Source organism: Caloenas nicobarica, chromosome 1 (genome assembly GCF_036013445.1).
Source record: "Caloenas nicobarica isolate bCalNic1 chromosome 1, bCalNic1.hap1, whole genome shotgun sequence".
Classification (NCBI taxonomy): domain Eukaryota; kingdom Metazoa; phylum Chordata; class Aves; order Columbiformes; family Columbidae; genus Caloenas; species Caloenas nicobarica.
In genome coordinates this window covers 40,086,317-40,107,288 of record NC_088245.1, presented here as the reverse complement: position 1 = coordinate 40,107,288, position 20,972 = coordinate 40,086,317, and the positions used below count along the sequence as shown (strand labels likewise).

The 20,972-nt window shown below is 41.6% G+C and overlaps 1 protein-coding gene across 1 annotated transcript; it reads left to right on the top strand.

Annotated features, from left to right (window-relative positions):
* Nucleotides 1-7,019: 7,019 nt before the first annotated feature.
* DMC1 (DNA meiotic recombinase 1) lies at nucleotides 7,020-18,213 on the top strand. The gene is made up of 13 exons (XM_065653119.1): nucleotides 7,020-7,103; nucleotides 7,726-7,770; nucleotides 10,620-10,766; nucleotides 11,061-11,143; nucleotides 11,978-12,030; nucleotides 12,902-12,943; nucleotides 14,172-14,244; nucleotides 14,915-15,006; nucleotides 15,607-15,680; nucleotides 15,774-15,888; nucleotides 16,724-16,784; nucleotides 17,330-17,446; nucleotides 18,144-18,213. The coding sequence occupies exons 1-13, from the start codon at nucleotides 7,047-7,049 to the stop codon at nucleotides 18,211-18,213; spliced, it is 1,029 nt and encodes a 342-aa protein (XP_065509191.1). The 5' UTR covers nucleotides 7,020-7,046.
* Nucleotides 18,214-20,972: the final 2,759 nt, after the last annotated feature.

The window sequence follows — 20,972 nt, the reverse complement described above, 5'->3', positions numbered from 1 at the left end:
GGTCTTCATTAGTGATACCACAAATATTGTGTACCCAATTCAGGTCTCCTACTAACTTTGGTACATCATTCAACGTAGCAATTTCTGTTCTTATCTGTAGCTTTTGTGGAGTGATTGCAGATTTTGTAATTTCCCATCCTAGGTACTTCCAGGGTGCTTCTGTTTGGATTTTTTCTGGGGCAATTTGTAAACCATTGTTCTGGAAAACTGTAGTGAACTCTTGAATCATTGATTCTTTATTAAGTTGTTGTCCGGCAATCAATATATCATCCATATAATGATAGATGATATACTAAGGCCATCTTTTTCTCACAGGTTTCAATGCCCAATCTACATAAATTTGACACATTATGGGTGAATTTTTCATCCTTTGTGGTAAGACTACCCAATGATACCTCTGCATTGGGCTAGCTTTGTTAATGCTGGGAACAGAAAATGCAAATCGTCGTGCATCTCGACTATCAAGTGGTATTGTAAAAAAACAGTCCTTAAGGTCTATAATTAATAATTCCCAATTGCGAGGGATCATGGTAGGAGATGGTAGTCCTGGTTGCAGGGCTCCCATATCTTCCATTACTTCATTAGTTTTTCTCAGGTCGTGTAATAGTCACCATGTACCACTTTTCTTTGGTATAACAAACACCAGAGTGTTCCAAGGACTGGTACTGGGGACAATATGCCCCTTTTCTAATTGTTCTTCAACTAATTCTTGTAATTTAGTGACCTTTTCTGTGGTCAGCAGCCATTGATCAACCCATACTGGAGTGTCTGTTTTCCACTTCAATTTGAGTATTGGTTGCTCTTCAATGGCTGCTGTGAAAAACCCTGAAAACCTTGAGGATTGCTTGTAAGGACACAATTCATTTGATTGAGCACATCTCTTCCGAGTAGGCTAATAGGTATGGGTGCTACATACGGTCTCATATGATAAAAACCCCCATCTTCATCTGTACAAGTAACAGTCACTGCACTTTGTTGAGTGCTAGAAATACCTCCCACCCCCATTAACCCATGAGATGGAGATACGATAGGCCAGGATGGTGGCCAATTCTGTTGTCTGACAATCGTCACATCTGCTCCGGTATCTATTAACATCCCAAGTGTGCAATCTTTAGGACAGCGGCTGTGTGGATGCTCAAGAGTCACTCTAATCGTTGGCTTCCATTTTGTAATGTCTAATGTTAGAAACACTTCAGGTTGTCTGGTGAAGCCAAAGCTGCCTTCCCCTCTTTCTTGTTTTAAGGCATGTGGAACTTATGCTTTGAATGGTACTAGTTGAGCTATTGGACTAGCAGCTGGAATATTGACTGGAGGAGACTGAGTCCACACCATGATTTTCATCTGTCCTGTGAAATCTGCATCAATAACTCCCAGTAAAACAAACAGTCCTTTTTTGGTTGTCAAAGGTTGTCCTAGCAAAAGTGCACTTAGTTCATTTCTTAAGGGTCCGTGCACATTTGTTGGCACGCATTGAACTTGAGTATCCTAAAGAGTAGCTTCTACTGCTGTTTCCACGTCCACTCCGGCACTCACTGAGGTTTGGGCGTGGACGCTTGCTAAGCTGCCTGACTCTGTGGTCCTGGATTGCTCGCTCTCACTTGTGTCGATGCGCGAGGCGGCGGTGCGCTCTGCTGGCTGTTTCCCAAATAAGCTCCCTTATGATGATACTTGGAACGGCATTCACTAACATGGTGGCCAGGCTTTTGGCAGCGACTGCACATCTTTCTTTGAGGTCGATCTCGGGGTGTTTGAATTCTTCTTAGACCACGACACTAAGCTTTGAAATGGCCTGGTTTTCCGCAGTTAAAACACACCTTATCTCTGGCTCCCAGCAATGGACGTAGGGCCGCTGCAAATGCTTCTGCTAATGCACTCATTTGAAATGAGGTGGAACCTACACGATTCCATGCTTCAATCATATCTACTAAATTTGACCCTCGTGGTAGAGCCATTAGCACCTTTTTATAGTCAGGATTGGCATTTTCAACAGCAAGATTCATCAATATTGCTAGTTCACTTGTGGCCTAGATCAGCTCGATTCAGTCTTGCTCACTGCACGGATGTCCATATGCTTCCAGAAATGATCCCACATAGCCCTCCTGTTGCTCCAGTCTGAACTATGAAGCTTGGCTGGTCTGATGTTTTGCCAGTCGTATCCCGAGACTCACTGTACACATATAGCTTTTCTCACCAAAGAGAAGGAAAACATAGGCAAGGCTGTTTCCTTTATGTCAAACTGAGAGTCTGCTCCCATACATGCAGACAGAGTTTCAGGCATATTCACAAGATGGACACAGCATTCAAAGAAGTCTGCGAGAGACACTGTGAATAAATGAGGGATTTGGAGCAGAAGCTGCGGAAAGATAAGCAAGAATTCCTTAAGTACAAATAATTTGTGTGGATTCATCCTCCTGTGTTCTGATAACCTGAATCCGATTCTGCTGTTCTTTTGTTCTGCTAGAGGTATAACCCATTAGCTAACAGTGGCTTTCAGAAGATCTTTCAGGCGTGGAGAAAGAGGAGTGAGCTGTGATGTGTGTGTGCATTTAGTACAAATTCCATGGGGTGCGTAAAAGCAGCACAGCCTTTCCATGAGACTGACGGAGGCAGAATCTGCTTTCTTGGTACTTGCTCACAGAAAGGTTTTAGTCAGATTTTGTTTTGGAAGCGGTGATCATTAATTCTGATGTGACTAAGGGAGCAGCTGAAGTGAGATGTCAATGCAAGGCTATCACTATCTGTGGGTTTGGGTAATTTGGGGGAGGTAACAGCTAACATAATTTCCAAAGCAGTGCTGGACTTCTACTTTGTATATTCCTTTGGCGCAGGAGACATAAGGAAGTTTTTACCTTGTTAATACTTGGATTGCCAAGTGAAATGCATTCCTATGGAAACCAGAAGGCACCGTTCTTCCAAAACAGTTCAGACATAAATGTACACTTATAGCCCAGGCTGAATCTTCATGCATTATATTCTGGAAGGCCAAATATCAGATTATTCTGCCCTGGTTAAGAACAGGCAAACTGCTGACTCCAAAGTTCAGAGAAGGCATTAGCTTGTATATTTTACTCTAGTCCATTTGATCCACATAAATCTGAACCAAATCCGACCAACCAAAAAAACCCCTGCATGATTTCCCTACTGCAACCATGGATTAAAATGGTTTGTGAGGATAAAAAAATCAGCTGGATACTTACTATTTTATGGCAGTGGTTTGACTTGGATCTTATCTTGTCTGAGTTGGTACAAGATCTCGAATGAGAGGAAATGCAGATCACAGTGGTTTGTCTCATTGCCAGCACCTCACCCGCAGGCAGAGGCGCACTGGTCAGCAGCAAAACCTGTGAGAGGCCAGGGGCAGACTCCAGGATGCCTCAACTCATTTGGCTGGTGTGTAATACGATGGGGTATGTTGGGTTATCTGCACAATGCCAGCTGCAAGCTGAATGCGCAGTTAATGATCACACATTTTGAAGATGTAGAATGTAATTTATTACCCAAAGTGGCACTTTTGGGGTGGGAAATGATCTTCAGGTTCTGTGTATTCATTGACCCCTCTGCGAACTATATGAACTAGAAGGCTAATGGAGGGAGGGTTGTCTACAGCGGCATTAGCCACTGCAGAGCCATTCAGCAGCACCACAAGGATCACTCTCTGCATGTGCGTTCTCTTCTGGAATAAAAGCGTTCTTAGTGAAGGAATTCATCTTTAAAGGACTGTCTGCCTAAGTGCTCTTCTGGAACAGCTCTTGCGGAATAATGCAGTTTTCAAAGGCAGTGCCAGCCAGTTTCTCTGTATAAACAAAGCCTTGGGCACCCAGAGTTAGCCTTTAGGTACTTACCTAAATAGCTTGATGTCTCGAATAGGGACCATGTGAGCACTCCTGCAGTGTGCTGCTGGCGCTTAGGGGCTCTGGGTTTTGTTGGGTGGCTTCCCAACTTAGCACCCGTGTGCATTCTCAGCCTCCCGTGGGTAGGTTTTCACGAGCACCTTGGAAGACGCTGAGATGCTGTTCCCATCCCCGCAGACATTTGAAACGCGGTCACCCTTTATTTAATATACAGCCCTGTACCAACCGTGCTACCGGAGGAGAGCTAAAACGGGTGGTTGCTTTCCAAATACTGCCTCCAAGAACACTGGAGACTTGTAGGAGTGTTCGCATCCTAAAAAGCACCTTTTCCATCCTTTTAAAATGGCAGATTAAGTCATGTGTATGACTCAGCCTCATTTTCTTGTCCTGTGACTTCAGGCAATTCGCTTCTCTTCCAGCTTTTGGAAGCAGATGTGCTCTGACAGGTTTTGGCCATCCCATCCGAAAACGCTGCGTGCCTTGTTTAGGAAGACACACGCGTGGCACCCCGAAAAAATAAGGCTGAGCCGTGTTGAACTGGACACCCCTCCAAAACACCGCCCCTCCGTGTTTTTAATCAAGCCAGCTGTAAAATAAGGGTAGTAACACCCCTTAGAGGTGGCGAATATAGTAGTTGATAAATCTTAGAAGATAAAAGGATTGAAGGCGATAATTCAGCTGTGAGGAAAAGGGAGAGACCCCGTTCCTGTCCCGTGCCTGCCTGCGGCGCCAGCGCGAGCGGCAACGGCCGCCGCGTTTTGGCGGGAGGGCAGCGCCGCCCCCCCCCCGCTCCCCGGTGCGGCGGGAAAGGCGCCGCGCCTGTTCCCTCAGCGGGAGGCGGCCCGGCGGGCACCGCGGCCGGGGCTGGTGCGGGGAGCTCAGATCCTCACACGCTGGGGTGCTGTGACCCCTGACAGCCCCGCGCCCCCGGAGGTGCCAGGGGATGAGCTGCGTTTTAATTATTGTTGTGATTTTGACAGGGGAGCTTTTGGTGCTCCACGGCGCGTGTGTGTGAAATTCTGCAGCGCCTCACCCTTTGGGAACAGAAATTCCCATCCTCTGAAAAGGCAGCTGGCAAGGAAAAGCCAAATAAATCTGTGTGCTGATACACGATTACTCATTTATTGTGAAATTACACCACCTCGGGGCAGGCCAGGTCGCCTCCTGCCCTAACGCGGGGCCCAGACTGGGCTCAGTCAAGCCAGCTGCCATGTTTCTGCCGGTTCAAAACCCGCTCGTTAAACCCTGTCACGACAGCCAGTGTCTGTTGGCAGGAGCGCAGCACACAGGCCTTGCTCACCTACCCTAACAAATGGCTCCCAGGGCGGTAACAGCAGGGCCAGGGAACCCGAGGTGGCACAAAAGTGTTTGGGTTTCCTCACAAAGATCCTCGTTTCTTCATGGATTCGCTGTATTGTCTCGGACTTTCACCCTTTTATCTGGTTCATTGCAGGCACTGGTGGCTCAAATCCTCTGGGTCTCCGGCGTTCCAACACACCAGTAGCAAGAGGACTCTCCACTAAGGAGGAGGATTTTTTTCAACCCTAAAGCTTTCAGTAGGGTGTGGTATAATTTCTCTGTTTTACCTCCTAGCTTGTGGGAAGGCACAGGTCTGGGTCTGCCTCATTTTTCTGCTGTGAGATGCCAGTTGCCTAAGGATGGGGAGTAGGAGGGCGATCCCACAACCTGTTCACCTGTGCTTGGAGTGCAGGATTATGTGCATTTCAGGAGGATATTTTCGATGGAGAAGGGGATCGTAATACAATTGTAATGCCTTTTGCATTACAGAATCACAGAACGGTTGGAAGGGACCTCTGGAGATCATCTAGTCCAACCCATCTGCTAAGGCAGGTTCACCCAAAGTAGATTGCACAGGAATGTGTCCAGGCGGGTTTTGAGTGTCTCCAGAGAAGGAGACTCCACAACCTCTCTGGGCAGCCTGTTCCAGTGCTCTGGCACTCTCAAAGTAAAGAAGTTTGTCCTCACATTCAGATGGAACCTCCTGTGCTTCAGTCTGTGCCTGTTGCCCCTCATCCTGTCGTTGGGCACCACTGAAAGGAGTCTGGTCCCATCCTCTTGACATCCACCCTTGCAATATTTATAAACATTGATGAGATCACCTCTCAGCTTTCTCTTCTCCGGGCTGAACAGACCCAGCTCTCTCAGTCTCTCCTCATAAGAAAGGTGCTCTAGGCCCCTAATCAGCATTGCTTTTCTTCATTCAGTATTTGAAGCTAAGGGGTTTTTAAAATCTCTTCAAGTATGTTTTAATTAATATTTTACTGTAATTATTTTTCTGATTGATATAAGGCATGATGTGAAGGCATCGTTTCTCATTCCATAACTGTCAGGGTTTTGAAATAGAAATGAAATACATGCTGGCACTATCAGAAACAACTGAATTTATAGGAGTATTTCCATTAAATACTAGCAGAAGTGACTGCATCGTGTTTTCACTCTAAAAGTACTGCTAGGTAACCATGAAAAACCATGAAATAAGCTCTCTGTATGTCTTTGCATAACAAAACCCTCAGATTTTCATCACCCTTCTTTTATTCTTTTCATGCAAGCATACTTCTTACAGGTGTTACTTGCACATCTTCAGCATTTATTAGGTATTCTGAACTCCAGCAGGAACTTGAAAACAAATACAGCTTTACAGCCTGCTCTCAAGATATGTGACTAAGGAGTTGCAGCCTGTTCAATAGCACCATTCTGTGGGGTTTCTGTCACACAAAGATGGGGAAGCTGAGATGTTGCCTTTCCATTACCCATTCTGTCTGCAACTGTGCTGACTTTTGTTGTAAAAATACAGACTGCCTTTAACTTTCTTACCAAATTCCACTACTGAGAACTCAAAATGTTCCCACCTCCAAACTCACACTTTGACCCAAGATACTTACAAGGGAATGAGACCTCTTTTCCTAATACCTGTTAAACCCTTTCTAGCCAAACTGGTTTGTCTGAGAGTAATGCAACAGATTTTTTTCTTTTGGTCTGGTATGTCTGATAACAAAAAGTTGGAAGCAGAATCTAAATTTAAATCCATATGTAATGGCATACTGAGAAGGTTCTGTAGTTCAAGGACTTCTTAAAAGTTCTTTTGCAGTCATTTACTCATTTATTGCCATCCCAATACTATCTTTGTTTGCACTTCCCAGTAGTGATCAATACTTTATTGCCTGCTCTTTCACGATGAAGGCCATGGATGATCAAGTAGTCCAAGAAGAACCAGGATACCAAGATGATGAGGTAAATTTATGGTTCCTTGAAAAATATGTGCAGCAAATGCTGTTTGAAGGTATTTTGATAGTATGAAATCCAAGGAGGGACAGGAGGTCCCCAACAATGATCAGGGAGTTCAATGCATTTAAAATTTTGTTCCAGTCTAATACAAAAAAAATTTAATTCTCCTAGTGCCTGTACAACCTTGCTCTTCAAGCACTCTTCATTAACCTTTCAAAAGCTATGCTCAGTTTTCAATAAGATTATAATTTTTTATTTATGTTTTACACTTCTACATTAAATGCAAGGGAACTATCAATTAATTTTATGCTTCCAATTAATGGTTATCAGCTTGAAAAGGCTGAGGAACTGCGGCAGAAAGAATCAAGATAATGATTATTATAACACAAATTTTATTAGCACAGTATAGGATCACTTGCCTGTGAATATACAGTTTATGAGGAAAGTGATAGGAAATGTGTAGGCCTTCTTGGCTCCCTGTGGCTTTGCTTATTTGGGTAGTCCGACAAGTTATGGATTATTAGGGAAAATAATTTAAATGTTTACGAATTTGAAACAGACACATAATGAGATGGATACGATTAGAAGAAAAAGCAAAATCTATTTTTTTTTCCTGCTATTTTTTTAGGAATCTTTTTTTCAGGATATTGACCTGCTGCAGAAGCATGGAATTGTAAGTATTACCAATGACTTAACCACACAGAATTGTCCACATAAAGCTAGTGTAAGGTTACTTCTCCAAAAGCATATACACATTGATACAAATAACTGAAATTCCTCTGTGCAATAAATTGTAAATCAGTCATGTAAAGACAAATTTTGCCTTTGGTGATAAGACGGGTTTTCAGAAAATCTCATTCCCACCAGATTCCTAAATAAAGTAGCAATACATTCAAAGTATTTAGCACCCAGCACTCTTGAAAAACCAGCTAGTTGCTAATTTATTTGAAAACCGTGTGATAGATTCCTTCCTGTTCCTGCCAATCTTGCATTTTTGGTGCCTGCATTTTTGGTGCCTGTGAAATTCCACTATGATGATTGTTGCTATATTATTGTCAGCATGCTGGTGAAGGGGGGAGAGTGGGAGTGAAGAAAATATTAGTAGCTAGAGAAAAAAAGTAGTTAGTTTTCTTAATCAAATATGAATTCCTATAATTGTTATCATCATCATCATTATTATCACATAAACATCGCCTGTTTATTTGAATTACTATTATTATATGTTTATCCAGGAAACTGGCTCATGGATTGGGACTCTATTACATCCAGTGTCATAGAAGCATAATAAAAAGTTGGGTTTTGCTGAAGTATTGTAAGATTTAGCTCTAATATAAATGACTACAGACAGATATGGATGGGAGGACACAGACACAACGAGATGGCGTTAGTCAGCCCTATAGTTACTGGGCTCAGCATGTCAGCAGTGTAATTGTCAACTTTTTTATTGGCAATTCACTGACTGTTTTAAAGAGAGTTCTGAAGAAGGACAATGAGGTTGGAAGCTCTAACTATGGGGCAACACATGAAAAATACACAAATTCCTGTGTTAAAAATTCAACAAGTTGACCAAAGAGGCTGACCAGGCATACCTCGTGAGCCAGAAGGGAGCTCTACTAGCCTGTCAATATTAAATGAGGCATGGTACGCAGAGAATGATACTAAGGTACGAAACATCTTGAAAATAAAGAATAATGACTTGGGCTGTTCTTCTAGCTTAATAAGGGTTTCCTTTTTTTTTTAGTTTTTTCTTCTTCCTTCCAAGTGGTTATTCCTACACCTCAGGGAAAGTTTTTGTTCTCAGCTGTGCCAGTTAAAATGTTTGCATGAACATATGACGACCCATATCTATTAAATTCATTTGCTTAAGCAAATATTTTTTGTGGGCTTAGAATTTTTTTTCATAGGAGAGAAAAATATTTACTAGATCTGATAGTGTGGCACAAACAGAGTTGGATTAGCACAACCCAGGCTATGGTTTGATGTTCAAAAGGTAGGAATTGAGGTGCTGTGACCCTGCAGCCTTTGCTGAGTGTTCCTGCCCCTGGAGCATGCTATCCCTTCTTCTGGCGCGTCTGCTTTTGCAGCCACCCTGTGAAGTGGATTTGCGAATCAATTAGTCCAAATATGATTGCAACAAAAATGTGGTTTAGGGGTTTTTTATTTTGTAAATTCTCAGTCTGCTTCCTTTTCCACCTCAGCGGCCCACAGCTGGGACAGGGCTGCAGCATGAGGCAGAGGATCAGGACAAAGGTGCTGATGTAAGGGGGCAGGTGTGTCAGTACGTTACCCACGAGTACAGCTGAACAATGTGTAGCATTGAACTATAGACTAAGGCGGAGAATATCCTAGGACCTTGGTGGGTACATAAGCTGTTGGTGAAAGATGTATCTGTGAGGGAAAGAACAAGAACTATAACCAGGCCTGCCACACAGAGACTTGTAACGCAGAACTGCCTTAAGTTTGGTGTGACAAGAAAGACAGAAGAAATGCAGAAGCAGGGTATTGCATTTAAAATTTTGGTCCAGAAAAATGATCTTTGCAGCAGTAGTGTGTTGTCTTAATAGAAAAACACAGTAAAAAAGCTCAATCCTTTTTATATGGTTATGATATTCTTTTGGGTGTAAGAGCAATTTTTATTCGTGACCGATTTTACCTCATCTATCTCTATTGATGTAATAGTCAAAAAACACATCACAGGATGAGAAATAAGCTTCCCAATGAACATGACTAATTTCTAACACAGCCTTGCTCCAATCTTATGTCTTATGCACCCACACACTCTAGATTAATAGATTATACATCTAGTTCATAGTTTTTTCAAGGAAAAAACTTGGCTGGAATTGGTAAATTGAAGTATTATCCCAAAGCTTTCACATGGTATATTTCCTTGTGAGTAATCTGTTGCTTGCCTTTAAGCTTCCAGTGATGTCAGAATCATAAAATGAGGTGAGAGGAGGCGAATGTGTCCATAGAGCCCTGACTGAAGTCATGCTGTACCCAATTTATGAAAAAACAGTAAATTAATTCCAGCCCAAAGAGCTGGTCGAATCTGGAAGATATGTGTGTTTTAAACTGGACACACTGTGAGCAAGCAGAAACAGCACAGCCGTTAGAGTCAGCTCCCAATTATCCATGATCAGATTATCTGTGCTAAGGGGCCAAGGAAGGACTCAGTGCTATAGGGTTTACTAGGCTGGGCTCCACAGTATCTGAAATAATCTGTACTGTTTCTTTACTACAAGCTTGGATCTACAAAAATGGGCACTAAACAGGGACAAGTAAATACAACTGGACCCAAGACACCTTCCTCTCAAAAGCACCAGGATCTGGTCTCTGCACCATGATCCCTCACACCAGTGTTACTCAAAATTTTCTGTTGTTGTTGTCACAAGCTACATAACAAAGAGTTTACTGTAAAATACACATGCATATGAATGTATAATAAAACATGTTTCAAAGGTTTACTTTGCCTTGTAGTTGTTAACTGTTACAAGTACTCACAGAAGAGATCTTTCTTCACAGAACGTAGCAGATATTAAAAAACTGAAGTCAGTTGGGATCTGCACAATCAAAGGAATCCAGATGACCACAAGACGGGCACTGTGCAATGTAAAAGGGCTTTCAGAAGCCAAAGTGGACAAGATTAAAGAAGCTGCAAACAAGCTTATTGTAAGTCAATCACTTTCCTGACAGTTTATTCTGGCCTCTCCAAAATGCCGTGCAACATTTTAGAGATTTTTTTTCACCACATCACCAAGATAATTTTGAAAATTATTCTGCTCATTACTCTAAAAGGATAATACTTTATACTCGGCAACAACCAGACAAATGCTGTGGTGCCTTTCATATCCCACCTGTGTAAATGCGGCTAGGGTGGTGAAAAATTATTTAGGTGGGATATTGCACTTTACCTTCAGATTAAAGCTAAAATCAACCTCTCACGTTCTCTTTGGCCTGCCATAGGAACCAGGCTTCCTGACCGCCTTTGAGTACAGTGAAAAACGGAAGATGGTCTTTCACATTACTACTGGCAGCCAGGAATTTGAGTAAGTTCATCTCTGCTTAAATCCTTCCTTAGTCCAAATTGTTCCAATAAACATATTTATTGTCTTTAATGAGACACAAAAATATGAAGGAACAAATACCCAGCTAGAACACAGGTTACCGTGCATTTGGAACTTGTGCTGGCTCAAAGATACCTGCATCAGTAAGCAACAAAATCAACCCCCTTTTCTGAGAGAAAACTGGACTTTGTACAGTGAGCATAAATCAATGGAGTTTGCATCCAGAAATCCTGAATGTGTCAGCATTTTTACACCTAGTCAAAACAACCTTCAGGTTTCAGTTCAAAATTATAAGTCTTCAAGATCTCCCTTGAGATATTTTTATGGACTGTTGTATTTTCAAAGGTATTTCCTCCTTCCTTCCTTCCTTCCTTCCTTCCTTCCTTCCTTCCTTCCTTCCTTCCTTCCTTCCTTCCTTCCTTCCTCCCTTCCTCCCTTCCTCCCTTCCTCCCTTCCTTCCTTCCCTTCCTTCCTTCCCTTCCTTCCCTCCTTCCTTCCCTCCCTCCCTTCCTCTCTTTTCTTTCTCTCCTTCTCCTTTTCTGTGTCTTCCTCTCTTTCTCTCTTTTCCCCCTCTTTCTCTCTCTTTCTCTTTCTCTCTTTCTTGTAATAATTTCTATAGACCTTGCACACAGGAAGGTTAAGATACAGTTAATTCTTGATGAATCAGTGATCATTTAGTGCCCTGCACTTAATGCATCAAGTGAGGGGCTTTGAGGCAAGAATAAGTTTTCTTAAAGTAGCAAAAGCTTATCCTTTTTACTTTCCTCTTGTGATTTTGTGGGTTTAACTATATCACAATCCTCTCCCTTTCTCCAGTAAACTTCTGGGTGGTGGTATTGAGAGCATGGCAATCACTGAAGCCTTTGGAGGTGAGACAATCACATTAAATGACTATTACTGAATAAAGAATTGCAACTTAATTTAGATTTAAATCAAGATGGATAATTAAAATTATCATGTTGTAGTCATAAAGATGAGTACTTGCATGAGCATAAGAAGAATTCACTTCTCAATGTTTTCCCATTTTCCCTCTTCATTTACTTGCAATCTAAGTTTGAGCTGAGCAATCATTAGACTTGGGGCATGCTGATTCAGTACAACATTGCGTTATTAATACTAACGTGTCACATAGGAAAGATTTTGCTGATGCAATCTGTGTTCCTTTCCAGGAACAAAACTGCCACAAAAGATATTTTATTTATGCACACTTAGGATACCTTGCATTTCATGTAAGACTTGGAAATCACAATTAACCTACTGTTATGGTAAATCTGATCTGTTAGTGGTTAACACTTCAACAATAGTTCACAAAACACAGTACTCTTCCCTTTAGAAAAGATATACTGGAGATTGACATGATTTGATATGAGATTATTAAATCCATATGCTTTTCCTTGATCATTTATTGAAAATGATACTGGGCCAGGTCAGTGGAATCAACCATTTCTTTCTTCCTCTCCCTCAGTTCACACTTTTCCACAGGTGCCATGTGGTTTTACCTTCTAGACAGAAAAGAATAAATGACCTTAGCAGTCAAGCATGATCAAATTAAAGCATTTTGGATTTTGCTTTTCATGTAACATATTTCTACTGCACCGTATCTGATACATAAACTGCTGCTAAATGATTTAAAAAGATAGAGGTGAATTTTGTAAGTAAGACTGTTTCTAACTGCAGTAACTCGTGAATCTGGAAAACTCAGAAAAATAAACCCTGACCTTTTTTTTCTTTATTTAACAGAGTTCCGGACAGGCAAAACCCAGCTATCTCACACCCTTTGTGGTAGGTGCACGACCTTAAAACAGAGCCGTTTCTTCTCAGTGAATCCATTTGTTACAATTATATCAGAATTAAACACATAGGAGACGAGTCAGAATATTTTATCTCTAGAAATACAGTGAAACAGGCCTTGGTGACTCTTGCCTTCATAAACTGTGTTTGAGTAGAGATATCATAGAAATGATTTGGTTTTAAACACTGCTCACATCAACCTAAGTTTTGCCACAAGGAGAGAGAAGGTAACAGATTATCTTGGAGAAACCAGTGAAACACACTGTCTGGAAAAGCAGAGCACAAATACGGGTTACAGCTGGACAGGGCCATTGCTCAGGAAAGGGCAAAGGCAAGATTCTTTCTTAGTGAGTCTTTTAATTTCCTGGTTTCAAGAGTTTTTGCTGAATATGACTTTCTGAAAGGACACTAAAAGGATGCAACTGGCTGACAGTAACTGGATAAACAGAGATTTTGGCAGTCACCGTATTTGGGCAGTGCCCAATACAGCAGGACTCTGATTTCCCAACCATATCTCTCCATGTGTAAATAGTAGTAAATAATAACTAATGTAACTACTAATGCTGCTGGAATATAGTTACCAGACACTGGATAAGCAAACATTCCCTTAAATAAACCCTATATTATAAAGGGAATTATGGCACCTTCTGGAAAAATACGGCCTTTTCCGTTTAGTACAGTCTATTGGTCAGCAGAGTCATACCCTTTTGCATGCATGATTGCAACCGAACAAATTGAGTATTTTAGCTCATTCACTCCTAAGGGACTAATCCCACAATGAGTAACTATTTGCATATCAGGAAAAATTATATCCAGAGAATTTTTGATCATATGAGTTACAGCTGAAAAAAGAACAACCCTACTAAATCAATACCATTAATTTGCAGAGGATTAATATGATGCTTTGTGCGTAAGACTTTATTAATTATATCCTCACCTATTTTCAATACAAAATATACAGATTTAGTGATGGTACTGAGTAAAGCACAATTTTGACACCATTAGTTAAACCTGATCTGATCTCTAATCAAGAAAAGTGGCTTGAGTTTCTGCTCAAGCTGTAGTAACCCTTGAGATACTCATGATTTCCACATTGATTAAAACTGGTGGTTCTTTGTGATATGGAAAGGCAGTCATATTTTATTAAAAAGTAATAATAGAGGGAGTAAGAAAATATTTTGCCCACTTTTTCATTTTGATCTTCTATGACTCCCTGTAGTGACAGCTCAGCTTCCAGGACCAAACGGCTACACGGGTGGAAAGATTATCTTCATTGACACTGAAAACACTTTGTATCTTTTGGACTCTTGAAAGCTACAGGTATGATGAACTGGAAAGACAGTTCATTTTGTTACAAGCAAGTAGGCGGCTCCAGAGATCTTAATACATGTAAAACATTATGACAGACACAGAAAGTCTGGAGATCACGGTGCGTAGTGGCCCACAAGGCAGTGACTTTTTTCTCTGTCATTTGATGTAATCCAACCTGGAAATAATGGAGTTAAGATTTTATTTTAACATTTTGTTGTTGTGTTGTTTTGTTTGGTTTTGGGGTTTTTTTTTGAGATCTAATATACTTTCTTGGTAATGATACAGGTGATAGAAGCTTTTCTATTTACTTCAAGAGAAATTCATCTAAGTACTAAACAATATTTTTAACACTTCGTATCTGTGGTAGACTGTGTATAAATAGGTTTTGCTCACAGCTAAATTGCTAGAGTGCAGCGACTCATCTGTCAACCCCCTACCCACCTCACACCCTAAACACAAAACAATGATCATCACGAGCTATAAACTATCTTTAGGGTATGTGGGACAGCATGAAGAGAAAAAGTCAGTCTTCTCTAGGATAAAAATAAATGCTCTTCTTTGTTTTGCCATAGTTCTATTTTGGAATGGAGTTTTATCATTTTCAGAGCATGGTTTGCATAAAGAGAAATCCTTAACTTTGACTAATGTCAGCCGACCAGACCGTCTCCGTGACATCGCTGATCGCTTCAATGTTGACCACGACGCAGTACTTGACAACGTGCTGTATGCACGTGCATATACTAGTAAGACCATTATTGCAACTGGCATGATATCTATGGTTTTTCTCTAACAAAAGAAGTTGTGAGCTTGTCTGTTTCTGGTGTTGTACACTGAGCAGACTTGCCCAGTGTAAGTATTCCAGCTCTGCTGCACTACATAAACAATCAAGTTTTGCAGTTTGATGCAACATTAAGTGAACTTTGCCATGTATCTGATGACCATCAGCGTAGCATCTTAGTAAGAGAAGCACCAATTAACGTAGCCACGATTGGCTAAATGTAAGCTAATTCTATAAATGCATAATTTAATTCAACATTAAATTCAAATGTTTATAATGCTTTTCAGTTCTTAACACAACAAAAAAGTTGTCTTCATGCATAGTTTTGTTGTGCAGCTTTTCACAAAAAAGTTGTGTTAGCTGAGTGAGTGGAAACGAACCTGCAGAAGCACAGGCACTGCTGGTTATTGTAGGGGTAGCTCGTTGTTGGCCACTGAATCTAAACCTGCTGGAAATGAAAATACAAACAGTGCAATGTTTAAAGTGGGATTTTATATGTCTGGCTTCTGTTGCTGCAGAGCTCTTTCTGGTCCTAATTTCTTTTGGCAACTGTACGTCCCACCAGGTGAACACCAGATGGAATTGCTTGACTATGTAGCAGCCAAGTTCCATGAGGAAGCTGGTATTTTCAAGCTACTGGTACAAGACTAATTTTGTGTGCTTACCTCTTTTGGAATATGTTTTCCTATTTTCTTCCACTGTATTTACTTATCTAGCATAATTACAATGCAGATCATTGACTCCATAATGGCACTTTTCCGTGTGGATTTCAGTGGTCGTGGAGAGTTGGCTGAACGACAACAGAAACTGGCTCAGATGCTGTCAAGGCTCCAAAAAATATCAGAAGGTAAGGGAGGCATTGCAAACTCTGGAAAACATGGACTGGAGTTACTGAAACAGTAGCTGTTGGTAGCATGACCACCTGGGAGTCTGAGAATATTATCAATCAGGCACTGGACCAGGAATCTTTCCTCACTCTACACATCTGTCAGTTACCAAAAAGATCAAACTGACTTATTATTACAGGATGACAGATTAAGGAGTCTTTAGAACTATTCAACATTTAGAGTTTTCCTAGAAATACCATTAAGAGAAGTCCTAAATGAGAGAATAGATTGTGGAACTGGACAAATATCCAGTAAAAGAAATTGTCTTCCCCAGATTTTGACAGTCTAAATACCCGAGAAACCCGAAGAACAGAAAAAAAGGATGAAGGCAGAGAGAGATAGAAAAGCCATGCCCTAGTTCTTTGCAATGGCCTGAGGGATGATGACAGGGTGAACAGGGTCCCTCCTCTTTGGAATGTCTCAGAAATATTGATGATCAATGAGAAAATGTTTTGTCATGCAGTTAAAAAAAAAAAAAAAAGGTACAGAAAAAGGGAGGGAGAGGGGGCTGAGGGCAGGGAGCCAACAGAGATGGGAACTGAGAAAGACTTATTCAGTGGAATTCTGAAAAGTGCTCATTTTTGGCATAAGTATTACAGTTGAAGTCACACAGGAGCAAATTTAGGCTGTCTCCTGACTAACTCCAGCCACGAGACATAAAGAATATTTGCTTCTCTTTAATTTGAAATCTGAAGTGCTTCAGCAGCAGCAGCCTTGCTTTTACCATGGATGGGAGAATATTTTGGAACTCTAATTGGATATAGTCCACCTTCTTTGCATTGTTTGCTCTTGCAGAATATAATGTGGCTGTGTTTGTGACCAACCAGATGACTGCTGATCCAGGAGCAACTATGACGTAAGATACCTTTTATCTTTTTTTTCCCAAGTTTCTTCTCTTTTGTATTACTGATGTAACAGAGATGAGAACTGAGATTGTGTGGAGAAAGAGGCACTGAAATGGAGGTTTGGATGGGTCATTGGTCTCTCTGGTACGATGGATCATTAATGGATGACACCTATATGTTTCTCTCAGTGTTTGTAATGAGTATTTTATGTTTACTTGCTGCCTGGCATAATGGCTTCTTTCACTGTGACTTGAACGGAGCGAACAAGCCACAAAAAGCATTAAAAAAACACCCCATTTTCTTTTGGAGTAGCTTATCTATGTGAAGTTTAAGGTGTGTATTTCTTGAACCTCTTGAATTTAATGAGAGGAAAATTAAGACAGCATTGAGCATTTGAACATTCTATCTTGAGGCGAGTGTGTTAAAGTCTCTTTTTGACATATTTACCTATTTCTTATTCATTACTGCATTCAACATGCTTCATCTGAAAATTAAACACAGTATTAACCTGCGGAATTTGCGCAGTGAATCATCCACAGTTTTCTTGCTAATTTAGCTTTCAGGCGGACCCAAAAAAGCCCATTGGGGGCCACATCCTTGCTCATGCTTCAACTACCCGGATTAGTTTGAGGAAAGGGAGAGGGGAGCTGCGTATTGCGAAGATATACGACAGGTAAATCACTTTTCCTTCACAGGAAAGAAGCTGTGATATGAGCAACCATCAAGCAGCAAAGTTCGTGGTACTGAAACTTAACGGCTTGACAGCCGATTCAAAGTTTCAAACTAACCACATTTCTGGATGGTAAATTGAGAGAAGATCTGAAAGGACAAACGAATTAATGGATTTAAAGTTGTCTTGCATATCACATGTGTTAAGTTACATAATCTTTCATCATAAATCCTATTAGATGCGCATCTCTTAAAGAAGAGCATCACATAGTTTGTTAAGACTGGTGGTCCCTTGGCAAGAAAATTGCAGAGCTGTTAAATTACTAAATTTTGCTGACACAATTAGTATCAGTTTACCTAGAAAGTTGTGGCAGACCCAAGTAACTAAAAATCATACTAGTGGAACTGCACGGAGAGACCAGTGTTTCTGGTCAGGAACTAAGAAACTGAAATGAGAATTTGCATAGACAGAATCTCTCCCTTTTCAGCACCTTCTCCATTCCCCTCCCTTGTGTTTGTCATCTTCCAAAAGGTGAATTTACATTTTCTGATCTTGATAATATTAATAACATTCTACAGTTTGCACATAAAGATACTGAAATATTCCAGGTTGCTTACATTTACAACATTTTGACGACTGCTTCACAACTGCATTTAACATGGGCAAACCCACAAGTTCTTTGTTTCCTTTATTTTCCCAGCCCTGAGATGCCTGAAAACGAAGCCACGTTTGCAATAACTGCTGGAGGGATTGGGGATGCCAAAGAATAGGCAGAAAACCAACATAAATGTACAGCTGAAAACCACCTGGGCAGCTGGGATGAAGATTTGTTTGTGCAAGGTCACTGACTGCCTGGCTGCATTTCTGCCTTTTGTGAAACATTTGAGATATTTTGGGAGTACATTGGGATGAACTTTGTACAGTTCAGTTATATTGATCTGAATAGAATTTGGTTCATTTAGGGTCTTCATTTTTCAATCGGACTTCCAGCAGACAAAGATTTAAGAAATAAGCTTGTGAATTGTTCAAGTAATCCTTTTTGTGTATTTTGTGAAAATCAAAGCTGTCCTTCACATGCGATTAATACACTCTTTTTTAGTTTATTTCAAAGAGAAGGTCAATGTGGTAGAATTTAATAGTGAAAAATGGAACAGAATTGGAATAAACTCAGTTATAAAACTGCCATAAATAGATGGAGAAGGCAGTGGCAGGAGGAACAGCCCAAGAACTGGATAGACTCTCATGTACCGTAGAGGTATGAGTTACTTTAACAAATATGTTTTCAGGCATTTTTACTAGCTAATTTTTGTACTTTTATTTAGCATTTTCTACTTTTTGGAGAGAATGTTTTAAAACGGTTCTTATTAAAGTCAAAAATAAAGATTATGAATTAGAATAGCACTCTGCTTGTGTTTGGCTGCTATGAATCAAACCCTGCTCTCAATATTCTCACTGCTCTTTCGGGAGACAAATAAACTGGATGCAACCAAATATTTTAAAACCTTTTGTCTAGTTCTCTATAATTGCTTTGTCAGCCTCCTAACAGGAGTAATATTAAATATTATTCTTAAAAAGCATAAGAAAACAAACCCAGTGGCTAGAGAGGGTCTGGCCAGACAGCACAGGCATCGCTCCAAACTAGCTAGAGATGTACGTCACAGGGGGTAGGGGAGAAGGTGAAGCCGACAGTAAAGAAATGGGGGATTCAGGGACAAAATACCAATTCAGTTCACATTACCTCCAGTGCTCATGGAATTGCTTTTTTAAAAATAAACTCAACAATTTATATATTGGACACTTTAAGGGAAGGCCTTACTTTGCCCTGTTGTATAAAAAGGCTGATTAGTATGGGTCTAATTTTCATGTCTGGTTAGAGAGCCTGTCCTGATTTTTTTTTTCTTTTTGATTAACTAATGCATGTTAGATAACACAAAGTAAAAAGGCAGCAATGACCCGAAATTCGTCCAAGAAAAGCCTAACACTGTAGCCAGGTTTCACCTCGTTTGTCTTCCTTGAGTGGTTTCTTGTATTTGATATTTTTCGTGAGGTAAAGCACTATTTTTCACAGTGAAGTCTAGGGGGACAAAGGCTGAGAAGCTGGCTGATCTGAGAGAGCCAGGAATGGATCAGCCATTGTTATTTCACGTAACATCTAGTTCTGTGCATGTACCAGTCTCTCTCACACCAGTCATTTGTGTCTAATGCCCAGGTACCGAGTGTCACTGAGAGTGCCACTTGGCTCCCTCCCACCCACTTAGAAAGGCCCAAGTTTCTTCCAATATTTTATTTTAAGCACCAAGATTGCTTTTTTCTTTCTCACATATCCCATACGTACAGCAAGCAAAACTAGAATGGTAAACGATTTGTGTCTCATTTTGGGCTGTTACTTGCTTCAAGGGTCTGAAAGTGCAGCAGCTGCTACAGGTATGCACACAGCACTGAGGAATTACAGCCTGTGTACATATACGCAGGCACATCGCAAGAAGAGCCAGAGGCCACGAATGCATTGCAAAGAGCAAGTTTTATTTTAGTTACCTCTCTACTGGGGGATCTCCGAAGTCGCACCTGAGCTCCCAGGCAGAGGTGACACCAGCGGGGACGCAGGCGCTGGTAAGTCCAGCCCTGCTGGAAGATCGCTGGGCCTGCTGAGCCCGCCTGTATTTCAAGGCTTCAGGCAGGCGCAGCCTCCCGCTCTTTCTCGCAACAAAGCAGGAATCTCAGACATAGCAATAAGGTGCCTGGAGTTTCTCACAGGCCTATGTTATCTAACACAGAGGTTCTACTCACCAAGCACACAAGGTCAGTAAAACAATTAGTGTGATGTATGTGCTTTTTCTACAGACAGGTGCAAGCCACTTTGAGCGTATTTACATTTAACTAACCTCCTCGCCAAATCTTCTGCTACGTTCCCATACACGGCCCATGCCGCATAATCACCTCATGGCTTATTTTATATTTTAGCTAGGAGCCTCTGCTTGATTTGGGCATCAAACGCCAGCAGGCCACGAACACAGCGCCCATGCTGTGCCCGCTGTCCTTCGGTACTTCCAACCATTTATTCGTCTGGTTGCAATCCCGCCACAGCCGGGGGTGACTGTGTTACCAGTTTACTTTCTGGAGAGGTTGCCGTGAACCTCCCGGGCGCTGCACACTGGGGCCGGTTTTGCCGTTTTCTCCTGGCCTCCAGGCGCTCAGGCGAACGCAACCATCACGGCCGCTGTCGCGCCTGCCCCAGCGCCAAAATCCCACCATGATCTGCCAGGGAAAAAAGCGCAGGAAAACCCAACCCCGCCGGACCCGTGCGGCCCCACGGCCGCGAAGGCCCGAGGTGCCGCTCCCGCCCCGCTGGGCCGGGCCCCCACAGTCGCCCTGCGCTCCCGTTTTTGTCTCCTCAGCGCCTCTGTCAGACTCCTCTGGGCCAGCGGGCGCCGAGGCGAGAGGCCGTATTCTCCAAACGCGACTACGCTGCAAAATTAACGTAACACCGCGACCCTCCGCCAACTCTGCGTCCACAATCCGCGAAAGAATT

Excerpts from the sequence above, each read along its gene's own strand:
- DMC1 (XM_065653119.1), top strand. The coding sequence starts at position 7,047 with ATGAAGGCCATGGATGATCAAGTAGTCCAAGAAGAACCAGGATACCAA. Across the intron at positions 7,104-7,725 it reads CAGGATACCAAGATGATGAG|GAATCTTTTTTTCAGGATAT; the intron begins GTAAATTTATGG and ends CTATTTTTTTAG. Across the intron at positions 15,681-15,773 it reads CTGGTATTTTCAAGCTACTG|ATCATTGACTCCATAATGGC; the intron begins GTACAAGACTAA and ends ATTACAATGCAG.